This window comes from Pelobates fuscus, chromosome 8, assembly GCF_036172605.1.
Source record: "Pelobates fuscus isolate aPelFus1 chromosome 8, aPelFus1.pri, whole genome shotgun sequence".
NCBI lineage: Eukaryota > Metazoa > Chordata > Amphibia > Anura > Pelobatidae > Pelobates > Pelobates fuscus.
The window spans coordinates 92,641,573-92,661,356 of record NC_086324.1 but is presented as its reverse complement, the minus strand read 5'-3'; the positions used below and the strand labels follow the sequence as shown (position 1 = coordinate 92,661,356).

The window sequence follows — 19,784 nt, the reverse complement described above, 5'->3', positions numbered from 1 at the left end:
ATCCAGAAAACCAATGTAAGGACTGACAAAGGGGTGAGGTGTGAGAGGACCGAGTGGAAATCCAGTCTGGCGGCAGCATTCATTACAGACTGTAGCGGGGCAATACGGCTATTGGGAAGACCAATTAGGAGAGAGTTACAATAGTCCATGCGAGAGATTACTAGAGCATAGACAAGCTCTTTAGTAGCATCTTGTGTAAGAAAGGGGCGGATGCGGGCAATGTTTTTAAGGTGGAATTGGCATGATTTGACAACAGACCGGATGTGAGGCTCAAAGGTGAAGTCAGAATCAAAAGTAACACCAAGACAACGTGTTTGTAAGGATGGGCTGATATGGGTACCACCAATCTGAAGGGAGAGCGAGAGAGGAGGATTAATATTAAGAGGAGGAAAGATAAGAAGTTCTGTTTTGGAAAGATTCAGTTTCATAAAGCGGGAGGATATCCAATCAGAGATAGAAGAAAGGCAAGAGGTGACACGTTGCAGGACATCAGGGGAGAGGTCCGGGGAGTAGAGATATATCTGGGTGTCATCAGCATACAGGTGGTATTGGAATCCAAATGAGGTAATAAGTTTGCCAAGGGAGGCAGTGTAAAGAGAAAATAAAAGGGGACCAGGGAGCCTTGGGGGACTCCAACTGAGACAGGACGAATGGTGGAGGTATCATTAGAAAAGGAGACACTGAATGAGTGTTGGGTGAGATAGGAGGAAAACCATGAGAGGACAGAGTCACAGAGACCGAGTGATTGAATAGTTTGGAGAAGGAGAACATGATCAATGGTGTCAAAGGCAGCAGAGAGGTCAAGAAGAATTAGTATGGAGTAGTGACCTTTGGATTTAGCTGTGATAATGTCGTTAGTGACTTTGATAAAGGCAGTCTCACTAGAGTGGCAGAGAGAGTTGGAGTTGAGGAAGCAGGCCAGACGGGTTCCTGCATGTATGGCAGCGGCCCGCAGGCTTCCAGGCCTAATACTCTGTTGAGCTTTGCGCTACAATCTGACTGGTGTTCCACACAAAAAAGGCATCAGTGTGATCCCCTCGAGATCCCCCAGTAAAAACTACTGCTCCCATGAAGACCAGTTATATAGTTTACATTTTTGGAGCAGCAAAGAATGGTGTCTGAGCTGTAGCGGTTCCAGGCCCCACCAGTGGATTTAAATTCTATCTTCAAAGAGCTAGTCTTTGTGATTAGTGTATTTGACATGTCTAGTCCATGAAATGTTGCTATTAGTTTAAACTTTCAAATAATATAAACTCAAGACAAGAGCTAAAAGAAAAGAACAGAAATAATAACCAGCATGATTGATCATGATTGTTCTGTCATGACCTCGTGTATCATTCAATTTCATGGAAAATGGAACTGTGTTAATCAAAGAAAAGCTTTTAAATAAACAGACATAACAAGGCACAACTGATATATTTGTTTTTTGTAATATATCTACAGGGTCATAATCTGCCAGACTGCATTCTCTGTGTTATAGAGGTTTAAAATAAATTACTTATAAGCACTTACGATCGTTTCTTCTGCAGTAAAGTTTTAAATGTAGAGATCAACTCTAGGTAAGATGTAGGTGTCACATAATTGTATCTTTGAAGTTCGGAGCGGAATTTCTCAGATAATGTAATTGTAGATGTGTGGAAACTTTTGCACATGTCAATGCACCCATTTCGAATTTCATCTGACATCTCAATGTCCTCCAAAAAACGTGTGGCAACAGCTTGAAGTGCATCTTCTGGCCAGGACTAAAAAAAAAAAATTACAATCAAATTCTTAGACCACAATACATGTTTCACAAACTGGGAATGTAAAAAGCATTTGAAAATACATTGTGCATTTTGAGAAATTATAGCACTATATGTAATTATAATAACCATGGTTTTATTACATACATTTAGTGAAAACAGCACTAATTCTTAAAGCCACAAATGTACTATAATTTCTGTTTTTGACATATTAGCGTTAATGATATGCATTTTGTATAATATACATAAGTATGTACAGAGAAGAACAGATGAATATTCAATTTGATTGATCTGTTGAGCTTTACATTGAGCTTTTACTGCTCATATTGGCAGTCACAGCAGGTTGGCACTTAGATCTCTGTAAGCTACTACATAATAACACTCTCCAACATCCTTTGATAAAGCTGTGGGTTGAAAAGTTGACAAGGCACCATTAGGTCACTGTAATGTGTTCTAATGGCCATGCATACACAAGCTGCTGTCCACTGTGGTGACATCAATGACAACAAATGAAGGTCAGCACGATCACATTAATAAAAATAATATTATTGCAGGTATATTTCATAATGTTCCAATGAGTTCTTTAGCACCATACAATACACATAATAGCAAACACCATAATAATTTTGTTATTATACTTGCTATCTTCAGTTAGGAAGCAATGAAAAGTCATATGATAATAATATGAATTAACCCAATTATTCATTTTTTCTGTTTGTTATATCCAAGAGATACTTGTAGATATTGCAGAAAAGGTAATTAAGTTAAAGAGTTTTACAGGTAGAGGTTTGGGAGAGGATTCTGCTGAAACAGACAACATAATTACCAATGTATAAAACTAGCTGTTTTTCGGGGGCATGGCTGACCGCCGAACAAGATGGCTGCATAAAAATCTGCCCTGGCACATGGGCTCTAAAATAACAGAAAATTAATTCAGCAGAAATCTCTAAAGCCATAACAGACCATGTCTCAACATAAGAATAAGAAAGCCTCCTCCAAAAGCGACAAACAAAACTTCTTTGGCCACAAAACAACCATCTTGCCTGAGTCCGAGCGGACAGGCCTACAAGACGGAGCTGTGACAGACGAATCCAGAAACCACATGGCCGCACTGAATACACCACCGCACTCTGAAAACCTCACCAAAGATTTCTTTACAAACGCTATGGAAACTATGTCCACAAAACGAATGGCCTCGTGGCAGACCACAGCAGACCAACTAAAAATTTAACTCTTAAACCTCACCATCAGAGTGAACCGCGTGGAAGTGGAGTGCAAAGTGCTCACCATGGCTCAAAACAAAATGGTCGACCAAGTGCAGGCCCTAGAGCCCCGGCTAGAGGTGATGGAAACCCGCATGGCGGATGCCAAAGACAGGGCACAACGAAAAAACCTACGCCTCAGGGGTGTCCCAGAATATGTCCTACCAAGTGACCTCCAGGTATATGTAAGGAGCCTCATGCACGCCTACGCCCCGGGAGTCCATGTGGACATGCTGCTGGTGGATAGGGCCCACAGGATCCCTAAACGGACTCACCTCCCAGACACAACGCCCCGCGACATCCTTCTCCAAGCCCATTACTTCCACATCAAAGAGCTGGTCCTCCGATCATGCAGGAGCGAACCCGACCCACACGAAGAGTACCCTGGCGTGTGCATCATGGCGGACCTATCAGCAGCGACACTGCGCAGAAGACGAGCATTCAACCAAGTTATGACAGACCTATGGAACCACGACATCAGACACCGATGGGGGTACCCAACAAAGCTGCTGATCACCAAAGGTGGAGAAACCATCACCGTCCATACCCCAGAAGAAGGGATAGCTCTGCTGGACCTTCGAGTGCTGTTCCCTCCCTACACCTACTCCATACATTTATATTATATAGTTGCTTTATGTAGTTGACAAAGGGGACTTACCTAAGGCCAAACTACCTTCGCAACCGTTATGGAAACTACAGACTAAAAATTGCACACACACACAAAAAAAAAGTTTATGTAACCTTGTTAACTGAGATTTCTGCTCCAATATACAATCCGCATAGGAGCCCAAAACACCACAGATTAGGAAAGTTTTTTACTCCTAACCCCTCGTGGTGCTTATCCGCACCCCGACAACCAGAGGTTGCCTAGGCACGTACGAACCCTCACTTGGGCGACTGTACAGGTCAACCCCACCTCTACTTCCGAACCAGAGCCGCACACCTAGCGAAGAACTCACGGCTGCAACACCTCACCCTACTACGCAAACGGAGAGACACCACCAACGCACACTTCCTGCATCCCTCAGAGGCACACGCTAAGGTAATAGCTGAAACGACAGACCGCATTAATGCACTGTCCCTAGACAACTCTAGATACCAGCAAAATCCACCCGGCATACCTGTAGGGCCACTCAATAAGATTACCGCTAACGACCAGCCAAAATTTAGGCCGAGCACGACCTACCTAGCATCACAGACAAACAATGCCCAAACTACTGTAAAAATACTGTAACCTTAAATGTCAAACTTGAAGGATAACATGTCTTGGGAAACATGTAATCCCGTCTTTTTTCCCCCTCTATAACCACCCCTTTTCTTCTGTACCCTGAAAAAAACAATAAAAATTGTCAAAAATAAAAATAGCTGTTTTATTTATTGAACAGGGAAGGGTGGTAGTTTGATAATCTGCAAATGAAATGATTAATATGATAAATATATAAAAAAAATCTATATTTTTTATTGGTGCGGGACCTCCAGCACAGTCACACCAGTAAATATGTATTATTACCAGCATCAGTCGAGACAGAGAGAGGAGCTGTAAAGTAAGTATGGAGTGTGCTGGGCCCCCTCTGCAGTATACAGGCAGCCGGGGCCCGACCATGCCACCGGACAAGCAGGGAATAGAATCTACCCCCTCCCTGGGCCAGGGAAGAAGCAGGGATGGGGGAATAACCTAAATGTGAAAACATGCTCCTTCCCCTCCCCAGTTTGCTCAATATTTTGCTTTTTACTACATTAACACACACTCTGCATTCATTACACTAACACACACTGTGCATGTACTGCACTAATACACTCTGCATAAACTACACTAACACACAGTCTGATTTCACTACACTAACACACACTCTGATTACACTACACTAACACACACTCTGCTTTCACTACACTAACACAGACTCTGCATTCACTTCACTAACACACATTCTGCATATACTACACTAACACACACTCTGCATTCACTACACTAACACACACTCTGCTTATACTACACTAACACACACTATGCATTCATTACACTAACACACACTCTACTTTCACTACACTAACACACTCTGCATACACTACACTAGCACACACTCTGCTTTCACTACACTAACACAGACTCTACATTCACTACACTAACAGAGACTCTGCATACACTATACTAACACACACTCTGCTTTCACTACACTAACACACGCTCTGCATACACCTCACTAACACACTTTGCCTTCACTACACTAATACACTTTGAATTCACTACACTAACACAGACTCTGATTACACTACACTAACACACACTCTGCTTTCACTACACTAACACAGACTCTGCATTCACTACACTAACACACATTCTGCATATACTACACTAACACACACTCTGCATTCACTACACTAACACACACTCTGCTTATACTACACTAAAACACACTATGCATTCATTACACTAACACACACTCTACTTTCACTACACTAACACACACTCTGATTACACTACACTAACACACAATCTGCTTTCACTACACTAACACAGACTCTGCATTCACTACACTAACACACATTCTGCATATACTACACTAACACACATTCTGCATATACTACACTAACACACACTCTGCATTCACTACACTAACACACACTCTGCTTATACTACACTAAAACACACTATGCATTCATTACACTAACACACACTCTACTTTCACTACACTAACACACACTCTGATTACACTACACTAACACACAATCTGCTTTCACTACACTAACACAGACTCTGCATTCACTACACTAACACACATTCTGCATATACTACACTAACACACACTCTGCATTCACTACACTAACACACACTCTGCTTATACTACACTAACACACACTATGCATTCATTACACTAACACACACTCTACTTTCACTACACTAACACACACTCTGCATACACTACACTAGCACACACTCTGCTTTCACTACACTAACACAGACTCTACATTCACTACACTAACAGAGACTCTGCATACACTATACTAACACACACTCTGCTTTCACTACACTAACACACGCTCTGCATACACCTCACTAACACACTTTGCCTTCACTACACTAACACACTTTGAATTCACTACACTAACACAGACTCTGCATTCACCACACTAACAGTCTGCATGCACTAAACAAACACACTCTGCATTCACTATACCTACAAAACATCCACTACACACACTGTGCATTCACTATACACACACACTACATCCACTACACACACACATACACTTTGCATTCACTGTACACACAGCATCCACTACACACACACACTCTGCATTCATTATACACACACTACATCCACTACTCATTCAAACATTTTGCATTCACCATACACACACTACATCCAATAGATACACACACACTGCACCCACTACACACACTTCATCTAATACACAGAGACACTACACCCACTATGCAAACACACACTCTGCATTCACTACACACAAACACTACATCCAATTTAACAAACACACACTCTGCATTCACTATACACAAACACTACATCCAATTTAACAAACACACACTCTGCATTCACTACACACAAACACTACATCCAATTTAACAAACACACACTCTGCATTCACTATACACAGACACTATTTCCACTTCACTCACTGCATCCACTACTCAAAGAAGCACTGCATCCACTAAACACACTCTGTATTCAATATACGCACACTACATACACTACACAAATACACACTCTGCGTTCACTGTACACACTGCATCCGCTGCACACACTGTATCTAATACACACAAACACTATATCCATTACACAAATGTAAAATCTGCATCCACTATACACACTGCATCAATTTTCCACACGCCCTCTGTGTCCATTACACACATTCTAATTCTACATCCACTATACACACACCACATTCAGTACGGCATCCTTGTGGGCGGACTCAGGAAGAGCCGTGTGAGCGGACTCAGGGGCGGCCCCGGGGGCCCAGACCTTGAGCTTTGTCAAGGGCCCCAAAATTTCTGATGGCAGCCCTGCTTGTAGCATTGATAACACTAGTGAAAAAAAGTGAAAGTACTCTATGGTTTTGGTGGCATGGGGGAGGGGTGACATATGGTTTAGGCTTAGTGTGGCAGCAAAATTAACTATTAATTAATTTACTATTTTGTAAATGTGTTGTTGACACTCCCTCACTGCTTAATCTGCTTGTAAATTAAGAGAGCATTTAAAGCAAAATAATAACTTATGCTGCTTCAAAAGCTACAGGACACCGAGGTCCCCTGTCTGCACACTGTTGCTTATAAAACAGTGTGCAGACAACTAAAGTAGCTACAAGTCTGCTCCTTTGGTACCTGACATCAGAGAAAGATGCTTCCTCCTCTGCCAGGCCAAATATTTTCCATCATGCATGATATACAAATCCCCATCTATCATGACAAGTCCCTTGATACATGACAAGTCCTTTGATATTATACTGTAAGTATACGTCATGGCCATAACATTTTGTCTGAGAGAGCTGCAGTTGCTATCAAGTTAGGCATCAGTTCTATTAATCTTAAAGTGCTTGACTAAATACCCCATATACCCCTTTAAGGGATAAGTTCAGGCCTTAAAGAACAGTGTAAGATTGTCCTGACTGCATACGCCACATAATCCGGACAGAGTTGTCCACAAAAGCTAGAAACTCAGAAAACATTTAAATGTGAGTAGCTTTTTATCTTACTTAATTTTGTTATATATTTTAACATATTACCCATATATCACAATAAAGAATGAGTCACTTTCATCCTGAAGTGCTGTTATAGCCAAAGAGAAAAGGGAGACAAGGACAGGTGACTTCAAAAAGGGTGAAGGAGCATAAGTTGTTATGGTCCTTAGGTGTTTAAAAAAGAGAAAGGTACCCATTTGAATAAAAATAAATAACAATTAAACATATAAATTGTACCTGAAACCAGTCGATCGTACAACAGTTAACAAGAGCTGGAAATTTTCGCAGCCTATTACGAAAAGCATCTCCAATTGGACTCATGGCTAGAACCACATGGAGCTGATCTCGGCATCGGTCAATAAATAAGTTAAATAGAGCTAAAGGACTTCCATCAGTCTGTTTTGATTTATCCCTCTGACGATCTATTTGTCGCATCCGTTCACATATTTCTTGCTTTTCATCAGGTGCAAAAAGGTTTGGCACCTCTCCTGCATTTAGTAAATTGTTAATGTCTTCTAAGAAAGATTCCTTTTTGATCTGGGCATCACTGAACAAAAATACACCTTGCATTTCACCCTCTGTAGACCTCCTTAGAATTTGTTTCAAGTCTTCACGCCACTCAACATTTCCGTAACCTTTAGAAATTTCAACCTGGAATAGTCTTTGGTCAGCCATATGGACAGCTAATCTAGTGACAGACTGGCGTCCACTCCCTCCAACACCAACCAGAAGGGCATGACTTCTTGGCTGTTTCAAAATACGTGAAATTCTGCAAATATGTTCAATTGCAAAACGAAACAGCACAAGGTTCATTGTTTTTTTGCTAATGTTATTAAATTCATCCAGGTGACTCTCCACAACTAAACGCAGTTTATCGACATCATTTATTTCCCTGTAATTTAAGTCTTCTCTTTTAATGTCATGAAAATCACAGAACATTAAGCTACGCAAATCATCCTCCTCCACTTTGCCATCACCGTTAAAGTCTAGATGTTGAAAGAGTTGATGGAAGTCTTCACGCATGTGACTCTTTACTACTTCTTCAATGCATTTAACAAGCCACGAACGATCTCCATTATCCACAAGGCGATCATAGTAAACTCTGAGGACCTGAAGAAAATGTAAGCAAATACATCATAAGTTTACGTAAAATGGAGCAAAACTTCCTAATGGTCAGCAGAATGCTTAACAATAGTGTTTATTGTAATAGTTTATTTTTATATATGTATCCATATAACCCAAAGTAATGGGTTCCTCTACCAAACATCTGATCTGGATACAAATTCACCACAAATCATGCTTCTATTTAAAATCAAACCAATCACCTGTCCAGTGGTTTTCAACTTTTTTTTCTACAACTATGAGTTCCATTAAAGGCACACGAAAAAAACAAACACATTTAGGCTGGACACCTTTTTCAAGGGGATCCTCTTGAGAAAGGCATACAGACAAAACATTTTTGGAGGGGCTCCAGCCTCTGGTTAGTATACCTTTAGTCATACTTGTGGGTTTATATGTATGCACTTTAAACTTTATTTATGTGTTTAATACATTCTTTTTCTATACATATAGATAAATTTTTACACTTGTAATATGCACTTTATTTGTGTCACCTTTAGGCTATTGGGTGTATAAATAAAATCCATTTTTCATTACATACATGTTGTGCTATGGGTTTCTTTTTTCTTGTCCTCAGTTTATACACATGCTGGTTCTCTGTTTAATAAACTAGGGTACGAGCTGTAGAACTGCAAAAGTTCTAACAGTGGACTCAGGTGTTGTAAATACCATGTACTTTGTCATAATGTAAATTGGTTATGGTCCTTAGACTGAGCCTTTAAACTCTGACTTGCTAGTATTCCTTAAGGGCCAGGTCATGAACCACAGACATAATCTTTCAGCACAAAACCAGGATACACCACTGCATCCACAGGCTGTCCTACTTATTGAATTTATGCATTGTTTTAAATAGACAGATACTTATTTCATTACAATGCAATTTAATTTGCACTGGCTTCTTTAGCATTTTTACCTCATGGACCCACAGGCGCTTGATTAACAATGGAGAATCTGATGTTTCTGGTCGTGATAGGCAAATTCCCTGAATTACTCGAGAAAAGTCACGGAGATTGAATAGGTAGTGAGATTTAGCTGGTGTGGGCAAGAGATTCTTCATTGTTTCTTTGTATATTGCCATAGTTCCATGTATAATTTGAGGTGTCAAGGCTGCAAATTCTCCTGGAAAGTTATACCTAAAGGTAAAAAAGTCACTAATCATAAGTCATAGATACAAAAAAGAAAAAAGAATAGATGGCATGCTGGGATCTGTGAGACGGATCATCTCTCTCTAACATCAATAAATAAATAAAAGACATGAGGCCCACTGTATGACCTCCCTTTTCATTCCCCCGTTACTGCATTGCAGCAAACTTATGCTAATGAGTTCATACAATTTTTGTCAGAACTTTGCCACAATGTGTTTTTACAGCATTGGGGGTCTAGTAAGTTGACCTGAAAGAGTCCGAAGCCACCACTTAAGAAAAACCTACTAAAGGGAGCATGAGGAAATAGTAAGTGTGTGAAAGCCCATGAAGAGTTTCAGAAGAAGGTGTGCGATTTGGATTTCATTTACAACTGGTTTGCCAAAGTTGCAACTCTGGAGTGTATTGCTTGAAAATCAAACTAAGTATAGTTGAGAAGGTTAGAAGGGCAGAGATAACTAATTAAGCATTATACATAATTAACTTTGGTAATTCTGAGGTAGCAAGAAGAAGAGGAACTGGAAGGTAGTTGAAAATAATAAAGAGATCTTGTGAAGAATATTAGTATTACATTGTTCCTAATACAAAAGTCGGTCAATACAGCATTGATCTTAAAAAGAAAACAGATTTGCTTCAAAAATGTCAGTGTGATCTATTATTTAACGTAACATGATACTACAACAATATTTTGAGTTTAAAAACCACACCAAGGACCAGAATACATAGTATAAAATTGAATAAAAAATTAGTATTTTCCTGTTTTTACTCCTTTTGATGTTAACCTGTACATACAATCATTGTTCAGTATGTAAACTGTTTTTATGGATGGTCTTTTGAACAACTGTACCAATTCCGTGTGCATTGTCTACTGACTATATATTGATTCTATGTATGTGACTTATCTTTCACCCTAATAAAACGAAACAAAAATAGTATTTTCTTTGTTCTGTTGCTAGAAACACTTTAGGAATTAAATTGAGCAAACTGATAATTTTTTTCCCAGTCTCTTAATGTGTTATGTACATTATTGTAAATAATATTTTTACCTCTAAGAGGGACACTATAGTCACCAGAACAACTGCTGCTTTATGTAGTTGTTCTGTTGTCTACTGCCTGTCCCTGCAGGCTTTTTAATGTAAACACTGCCTTTTCAGAGAAACAGCCACTAGAGTTGCTTCCTCTGCCAGTGTCTCCACGCTTTGTATGGAGGCACTGAACGTTCCTCATAGAGGTTATGGAATTCTCTGCCTGAAGTGGTAGTTTTATCAGAGTCCATACAGGTTTTTAAACTGAAATTGGATAAAAAATATATATATTGTGCTCTGTGCTAACGTGCATTGAAAAAAAAAAAACAATAAGAAAGAATTCCAATATCAATTAATTTAAAAATATATAGCTCGGTGAGGGAAAAGGGAAAAAGAAAAAGAGAAACTGTATCATTAAAAAAATTACACGAAGTAAAAGGTCACAAAAATGTACTGGATATAACCACTTTAAATGGTCAGATATAAAAGGTGATTCAGTAAAGAATAAAAGGAGTCACAGATTCTGGGTATCTTTAATAGCAGCAACAAAAGGACATTGTTATACATCATTAAAGGACCACTATAGTGCCAGGAAAACATACTCGTTTTCCTGGTACTATAGTGCCCTGAGGGTGCCCCCACCCTCAGGGACCCCCTCCCGCCGGGCTCTGGTGTGAGGAAGGGGTTAAACTTACCTCTTTCTCCAGCGCCGGGCGGGGAGCTCTCCTCCTCCTCTCCGCCTCCGATCCTCCCTTTTGGCTGAATGCGCATGCGCGGCAAGAGCTGCGCACGCATTCCGCCGGTCTCATAGGAAAGCATTTACAATGCTTTCCTATGGACGCTTGCGTGCTCTCACTGTGATTTTAACAGTGAGAATCACGCAAGCGCCTCTGGCGGCTGTCAGTGAGACAGCCACTAGAGGATTTGGAGGCTGGATTAACCCTATTATAAACATAGCAGTTTCTCTGAAACTGCTATGTTTATAATAAAAAGGGTTAATCCTAGAGGGACCTGGCACCCAGACCACTTCATTAAGCTGAAGTGGTCTGGGTGCCTAGAGTGGTCCTTTAATATGGGTGCCTAGAGTGGTCCTTTAATACTAACAGCAAGAAAGGCAATGGAATAGTTAGGCAGAATTATAGATTGGTGTAATATTTCATTTTTATGGCATTAGAATTATTTTGTGTTCAGTGTTTACTGGTTATTTTTTATTTTATTTATATGCATATAGCTGGATAGGAAAATATGGAATTTTGTTAGGAAGAGGCTGGGAGGAAGGACGGTATCGATAGGAGGGCTAGGGAAAGTGGATATGAGTGTGGAGTGAAAAGATGGCACATCAGCTGGATTACTTTACCCAATGTGATAAGCTATTCAATAGCATCAAAGAAAATATCGCTAGAATAACAAGAATTAGCATTTACTGTTCAACTGTAATAATTATATAATTATCCAATTAGTATATTTATAAAGTGGTATGTGTACTTTTTTTTTTTTTTAATTCTTTATTTTGGTAGTGCATTGTTAAGTACATAGGAAACATAAACATGTCAATAAAGAGCAGTACAAAGTGTCACAAGAAGTAATATTATACACGTTGAGATTGCTGCACTTGTTTTTTTCTTGTAAAGGAAAATAAAATATTAATGATAAGTGGCGTTCAGCGCTTGGGGTGGGAAAAAGTAGAGAGTATACTACCATAGGCTACGCACTGACTATGATTACGAGGTTCAAAGATTGAATCTGGGTATTGAAACGATGAGCTGTTTACAGCTTGCCGGTGGGTAGGAAATCTAGACATACAGATAGACATGTATTCAAGATGGCAGCTATAAATGAGCATAACGAATAGAGCGGTATACCATGCTATAGCAGTTATTAAGAGGTGGAACTACCGTTAATAGACCTGACTTTACGTGAAAGCAAGTTTGGGACCATGTACAGGTCTTGAGTTAGATCTAGGGTGTCGGTAGTGTGAGTGCTGCCCTCCTCGTTTTAGGGGGGGGGAGATGACTGCCTTCGTGCATGGTGCATGGTCGTGCAGCCCAGAGCTGCTGGTTGAGCGAGTCCCTCCAGTGGGTTTGGGTTGGGGCTGGTAGTGTCCCTGCCAGTCAGGTGTCCGTCGGGCCGTCGGCAGCAGTTCTTGGCACATTGGATGGGTCCCATCCGTGGGTGCGATTTGGGGCCGCTGGGGCTGCCGTCGCCTCCTGCATATCCAGAGCTGCGAGGAACGCTGGAATATCAGTCCCTGTGGGATCGTGGGGGGCCCCACCTGTAGGACACTCCTGCTGCCTGCAGTCGGGCGGTGACAGGGTTCAGGGATTTTCGCCACTGCAAGGTGGCTTTGGATAAGTCCTGGTAAAAGGACAATTGTGAGTCCTCAAATGTAAGCGGGGTCTTGTTCCTTACCGCTGTCATTATTTGCCCCTTGTCTTGAGGTAGTGCGCAGCGGAGTATGACGTCGCCCGATGTTGTGCTAGTGGTAGTAGTGGGCGTCGGTAGGCGATACATCCCAGCGATGTTTATTTTTTTTGCGGTAGCGGGTGGCAGCACTGTGGCTAGCAGCCTTCTCACGTAGTGTGGCAGTTCCTCATGAGGTGGCCGGGATGCCCCTTATCTTTACGTGGTTGCGGCGATACCTGTCCTCCTGCACTGCCACCTGTAGTGAAAGAGCCTGTTGGGCTGCCTGTAGTTGGGTTATAGATGCCCGCATGGTGGAGGTGTCTTGGCGGAGCTCTGCTTCAGTTGCCTCCAGTCTGCCTGTGAGTTGTTGCAAGGAGGATTTCAGGATGGGCAGGTCAGCAGCAAGTAGGCCTTGTCCTGTAGCATAGTATATAGGATTTGGAGGTCCTGTTTGGTTGCAGGCTCAGTGTTACCTGCTGATGCTGTGGGCTGTTGCTGTGTGTCCTCCGCTGGGCTCTGTAGCTGGGATGTTGCAAGAGCAGCTGTGTGGGGAGACCCTGGTGAAGGTGGGTGTTCGGCGGCCGCCGTCTTGGCTGAGGTGTGCCGCTGGAGCATAGCTCCGATGTCCCTCTGTTCTGGTGCATTACCGGGTGTGGGTTTCTGGTTTCTGCGCCCCATGGACGTATTGGCAGTTGCTGTTTGAGTCGACCACAGCTCCGCTGCGTTTCCTTCAGGATCCCCGCCCCAGAGATACTCAAGGTCGCGGTATGAGGGCTTGTGGTAGGCCCAGGTTTTGCGTTTTGCCTTTAGGTGCTTCGGGGAGTACTGGAAGGGCATCTGTGGGTTCAGCGGGGTGTCCCCAGGCTGTATCTGGTGTTTGCAGGGTTGGATGGTAGCTTGTTACCGAGATAGCTCTTAGATTGTATATTTAATTTTCAGAGCTGGGAGAAATGGCGTCCGGTCCGGTTCAGTGCCAGGCTCCGCCCCCCCGGTATGTGTACTTTTAATGTAAATATAATGAATTATCCCATGATGAGACATTCTTTAAGATGGATTAGTATCATGGGATATGTAGCACACAAAATGCCGATCTATTGATTGAAAAACACATTTGTACATTTGCCAATGCTACATTCACAACATACCGTATTGTAAGATGCCAGTCTAGAATCCTGGAGAATATTGTATACATTGAATTGTCGTCAAATTCATTAATTGTAACTGTGTTAAAATGTCGAAGGAATCTGGCAGTGACTGGGTTTCTTCCGCCACCTATACAAAAAGAGTGGATTTTAGAAATCTTTACGTTTTAAATAGTATCATGCAAATATTTTTTTTTTTTTTTTTAATTCTTTATTTTTATTGTGCTTAGAATAACAAAACACGCTTATATTGCCACAACAGCAAATACAAGCCGATGGAATGAAACAAGAATATCAATAACATGGCAATCATTAACAGCACATTTTTTTTTTAAAACAAGAGAAGTCAGGCTAGGTAAAACAAACTGTAGTTGTAGGTTCGTTCATGCTGGTAACTTTGTGAAGCAATATATATACTCGCTTTTTCGAGTAGTATTTACAAACACCTCTAAAGCGTGCAAGTATGTATAAACGCAGGTACATTAAACAGTGGCACGGTTTAATTGCACATTTCAGTTGTATACACACATATGTATCTTGTCTGATATGTAGGATGCTTGAGTAGCCTATGTAGTAGGATTAGCGAGACCTGTGTATGGTGTACTAGCGAAATGGCGTATGTAATGCAAGTTAAGTGGATCAGGCTTGTACCACGTGAGGTCTATCTGTGGTGTCCTATTAGCGTCTTGTATAGTAGCTTTGACGAGTTGTAGGGTCGGATGTATGTGCCTAAGTGTACAATAAATGCTAGGCTCGTCGTGCTTATATACATAAACGTGTGACAATAGGCTTATGAAGCATGCTAGACAGGCTCTGTACAAGCTTAACGAAGTTGTGCCGCGTATTAATAGCAGGTTAGCTCTAAAACGCTTATTACAAGGCAATGTATACAGGTTTAAACTAATAATAAAACAGGCGTATACGAGTCAAGAACATATGGTGGGTTGAACAAGCTTGTACTATTTATGACTTATTAAGAGGCAAACAGGCTATGTTCTGTGGCATGTTTAGATATAGGGAGATAGAGGGTGCCTTCTCATGTCTAATAGCTAACAGGATATTAGCGTCCATGAATCAAGTACAATTCGGTCATGCATGCACTACAGAACTGCAGGAACGCGGCAGAGATAGGGACGGGCAGATCACTTTCTTTGGGCTGACCGGCAGAGAGATGAGTTGTCCTGGTTCCACGGCAAGGTGTAGTGTGCTGCGGTCGGTCTCCTGGTCGTGACCCCAGGTGAGTAGTTTGCTTGAAGTTTTCCACCTATGCCTTGTTGGGGCTGTGCTGGTCCCTGCCTCGGGTGCCGATGCTGTCGCGTGTCCCTGCAGTGAGGCTGAGGGCGTGATGGATGCCGTTTGGGTGAGTCAGTAGACAAGGCGCTCATACAGACAGCTTGATCACGGTTATGCTTTACATGCATAACCTCCGTGGGCCCCTCTCGCCGGCGCTTTCCTCCTTCTCCATCCCCATCCCGCTCACCATGTAGGAAGGCGGGTTCGTGTGCGGGCTTATTTGGGTAGGGGTGATGCTCAGCCAGGTGGTTCCGTCTGCAGACAGGAGAGGTTGTGTCGGCCATTGTGGATCGTGGCGCCGCCATTTTAGTGCCCTGGCTCGTGGCGCCTAACGCTTGTTGTAGGGCGGTGTTTCCCTCCGATGGGGACCGGGATAACCCCCCCGGTCCATGGGGGGGGAAGCGAGTCCTGCGAGGCGCATCCCAAGGCTGTCGCACAGCGGCCAGGCTCACAAGCAGGACGGCGGCCGTCCGTCCCGCTCTCCACCCCCATAGGCCGCAGGCCCCAAAGTCCCATGTCGCTCACTGGGGGCACTGGAACTCCCGATCTCAGGGACTGCGGTGGCCCTGGCTTCTGCCTGGGTGCTTAAGACGGCCTCTGGTCACTCAGGTTGCTTTGATGGTCAATTTTTGCGCCATTGGGGACCAAAGTCGTCAGGAGCCCCTCCAGCCTGCGACCGGTCAGCATGGCGGTCAAGCCCCGCCCCCCCTATCATGCAAATATTTTGACTGTACAATTAATGTTTCTTGCTGAATCACCCTGTATTTAATATGTAGCATTGCCTGCAGTAGAAACATGGTGATATACCTTTACCAAGACCAGAGTGGTAAATAATGCTGTGTTTTTTCCAGGCAATCTTTATAATCTAGAATATTTATTGTATAAACAAATACATGAAAAAGCTAAATATGTGTTGAATAAGTAATTTTCCTTTTTATGTGGCTACAGTCACTGGAGCAATCCCAATATTTGGCCCAAATCTTGTACAGCAGATAGCAGTCCACCTATCTTGTTGCTTATCAGCAACAGTATAAGCCTTAATTTTAATATATATAGCTGGTCATCACTGCAGTCTGAACCACTTGGTCCATCACTGACCAATAATGTTTACTAAGAAGCTTACAGTAGGTACAACTTATTTTGTCTCCATGACTGGCAAATGAAAAACTGGGATTCAACAACCTTGGCACGCTAAATCGATCCGCTACCTGCAGAGATGCTCCCGTTCAGCTGGACGCTGCTGGAGGAAGTACTGCACCTTGTCAGACTTCCTCTATTATAGATACATTTTGTGTTAATATAGCACAGCCCTCACCCTTGCTAAACAATCCTTCTTTTTATCTCTTGTTAGCCCATGCTCACGCAATCCCAGGCATCTCTTTAATATCTTCAACTCTCTCCTTCGCCCACCTCAAGCCACCCCTCAAACTGACCTTTCAGCAGATAGCCTTGCACGCTACTTTATCTCCCCTTTGCTCCTCCCTCTCGCAACCACACATGGACCGTATCTTCCCTACCCTACAAGCCTTCTCCCCAGCTACAGAACAGGAGGTGGCTTTGCTTCTCCTCTCCTCTCATCCCACAACCTGTCCGCTTGATCCAGTACTTTCCCACCTCATCATATCTCTCTCCCCTTGTCATGTACCATCTTTAACACACATCCTAAACTGATCTCTTTCATCTGTTGTTGTCCCTGCTCCCCTTAAGCAGGCCACTGTCTTACCAATCCTAAAAAAAGCTATCCCCAGACCCGTGTTCCCCTCCCAACTATCGTCCCATATCCCTGCTTCTTTTTGCCTCAAAACTTCTAGAAAGACTTGTCTTTACTCGAATGACTCACTTCCTAAATTCCAACTCCCTCCTCGATCCTCTTCAATCTGGCTTTCGCCACCTCCACTATACTTAGACTGCTCTTATTAAAGTTACAAATGATCTAATCACAGCTAAATCCAAAGGCCACTACTCCATACTAATTTTTCTTGACCTCTCTGCTGCCTTTGACACAGCTGATCATGTCTTCCTTCTATAAACTCTTCAATCCCTCGGTCTCTGTGACACTGTCCTCTCGTGGTTCTCCTCCTATCTCTCCCAACGTTCGTTCAGTGTCTCCTTTTGAAAAGACACCTACTCCTCTCGCTCTGTCTCGGTTAGAGTCCCCCAAGGATCTGTTCTTGGTCCCCTTCTGTTCTCTCTTTATACTGCCTCTCTTGGCAAACTCATTAACTCCTTTGGATTCTGCTACCATCTGTATGCTGACGACACCCAGATATATCTCTTCTCCCCTGATCTTTCCCCCGCGGTCCTGCAACATGTCACTGCTTACCTTTCTTCACTCTCTGATTAGATGTCCTCCTGCTTTCTGAAATTCTATCTTTTTTAAAACTGAGCTTCTTATTTTTCCTCCTCATAATGCTGATACTCCTCCTTCGCTTTCCCTGCAAGTTGATGGTACTTGCATCAGTCCATCCTTGCAAGCTCGTTGCCTTGGTTTTATCTTTGATCCTGGCCTCACCTTTGCGCCACATATCCAGTATGTTGCTAAAACCTGCTGATTCTACCTTAAAAATATCGCCCGCATCAGCCCCTTTCTCACGCAAGATGCTGCCAAGGAGCTTGTTCATGCTCTGGCATGGGCTACTGTAATTCTCTCCCCAAAAGCCGAACTGCCCCCCTACAATCTGTGATGAATGCTGCCGGCAGGCTGATCTTTCCCACCCGTCGCTCCTCCTTTACCTCGCCCCTCTGTCGATCCTTACACTGGCTTCCTGTATCCTGTAGGTGTCAATTCAAAATACTAGCCCATACCTACAAAGCTCTAACCAACTCTAGCCCTTCTTACATTTCTTCCCTTATTCATAGATATGCACCTTCTTGGTCTCTCCGCTCTGTCGGTAACCTTCTCCTGTCTGCTGCTCGCACCCTTACTGCTAACTTATGCTTGCAAGACTTCTCGCGGGCGGCTCCCTTCTTTTGGAACAGCCTGCCTACCCCCATTAGACTCTCTAATAGTCTTCAATTATTTAAGAAGTCCATCAAAACACATCTGTTCAGAAATGCTTATGGACTCCCAGAGTAACTTATTGTAACATATTCATCCTCTCCTTGCGGTATCTGCACTCCGCGGCTATGCGTCAGTATACCTGATTCCTGCAACATGTTGATGGACGACGGCCGCTGCGGATCTACACCAAATTATAGCCCTACGTCCGCCCATGTTAATGACAATGTCGGCGTGCGTGTGATGTCACGCGGGAGACGCGCGCGCACGTTCTGGGGTCAAAGACTGATTTCGGCCAATCAGATTTGCAAAGGGTTTATTTAAGCACATTTTTACTTCTCATTGCCCTGTCGTGGTTTCCCTTAGTGGTTGTCCAAGAGTGTGTTGCTGAGCATTTATTTCTGGTTATTGACTTTGGCTTCGTTTTGATTTCCCTGTATTCTGGTATGCCTGACTTCTGGCTTTCCCTTATCGTTGTTGTCCCCGACCTCGGCACGTATTTTGACTATTCTTTGGTATGTTAAGTCCGGCCATTCTAAGGCCCGGTAAGACGTTACCTTTTAGTCCTAGGTGTGATAAAGTTCTAAGTGCTGGATCAACTTGTAATCCTGACACTTAATCTATACTTATCCAAATTTCCTAAAAGTGCCATACTCCACTCTCATCTCCAGCTCTGTTACTTTTCCACCTTGTTTGGTGGCTGTCACCCTTGCTGCCCTGTTGTGTGTTTGTACCCCACCTCCTCTAGACTGTAAGCTCGTTTGAGCAGGGTCCTCATCTACCTATTGTTCCTGTGTCACTGTGTAATTGTCTCATTTATTGTAAATTTCTCCCTTTCATAATATTGTTAAGCGCTGTGGAATTAGTTAGCGCTATATAAATACCAATAATAATAATGATAACAATACAAAAAAAAAGAGTTTCAACTAATTTATGTCCAGTAGGCACAAGCTTTACACTATG

At 42.6% G+C, this 19,784-nt stretch overlaps 1 protein-coding gene across 1 annotated transcript in view; it reads right to left on the bottom strand.

Annotated features, from left to right (window-relative positions):
• DNAH7 (dynein axonemal heavy chain 7) overlaps window positions 1-19,784 on the bottom strand; it is a 261,702-nt gene that overhangs the window by 137,759 nt on the left and 104,159 nt on the right. Inside the window, exons 38-41 of the mRNA XM_063430168.1 lie at window positions 14,534-14,660; window positions 9,732-9,951; window positions 7,937-8,809; window positions 1,513-1,742 (exon numbers count right to left, since the gene is read on the bottom strand). Of these exons, the coding sequence (XP_063286238.1) occupies window positions 1,513-1,742; window positions 7,937-8,809; window positions 9,732-9,951; window positions 14,534-14,660 (1,450 nt within the window). The remainder of the gene's footprint in view (window positions 1-1,512; window positions 1,743-7,936; window positions 8,810-9,731; window positions 9,952-14,533; window positions 14,661-19,784) is intronic.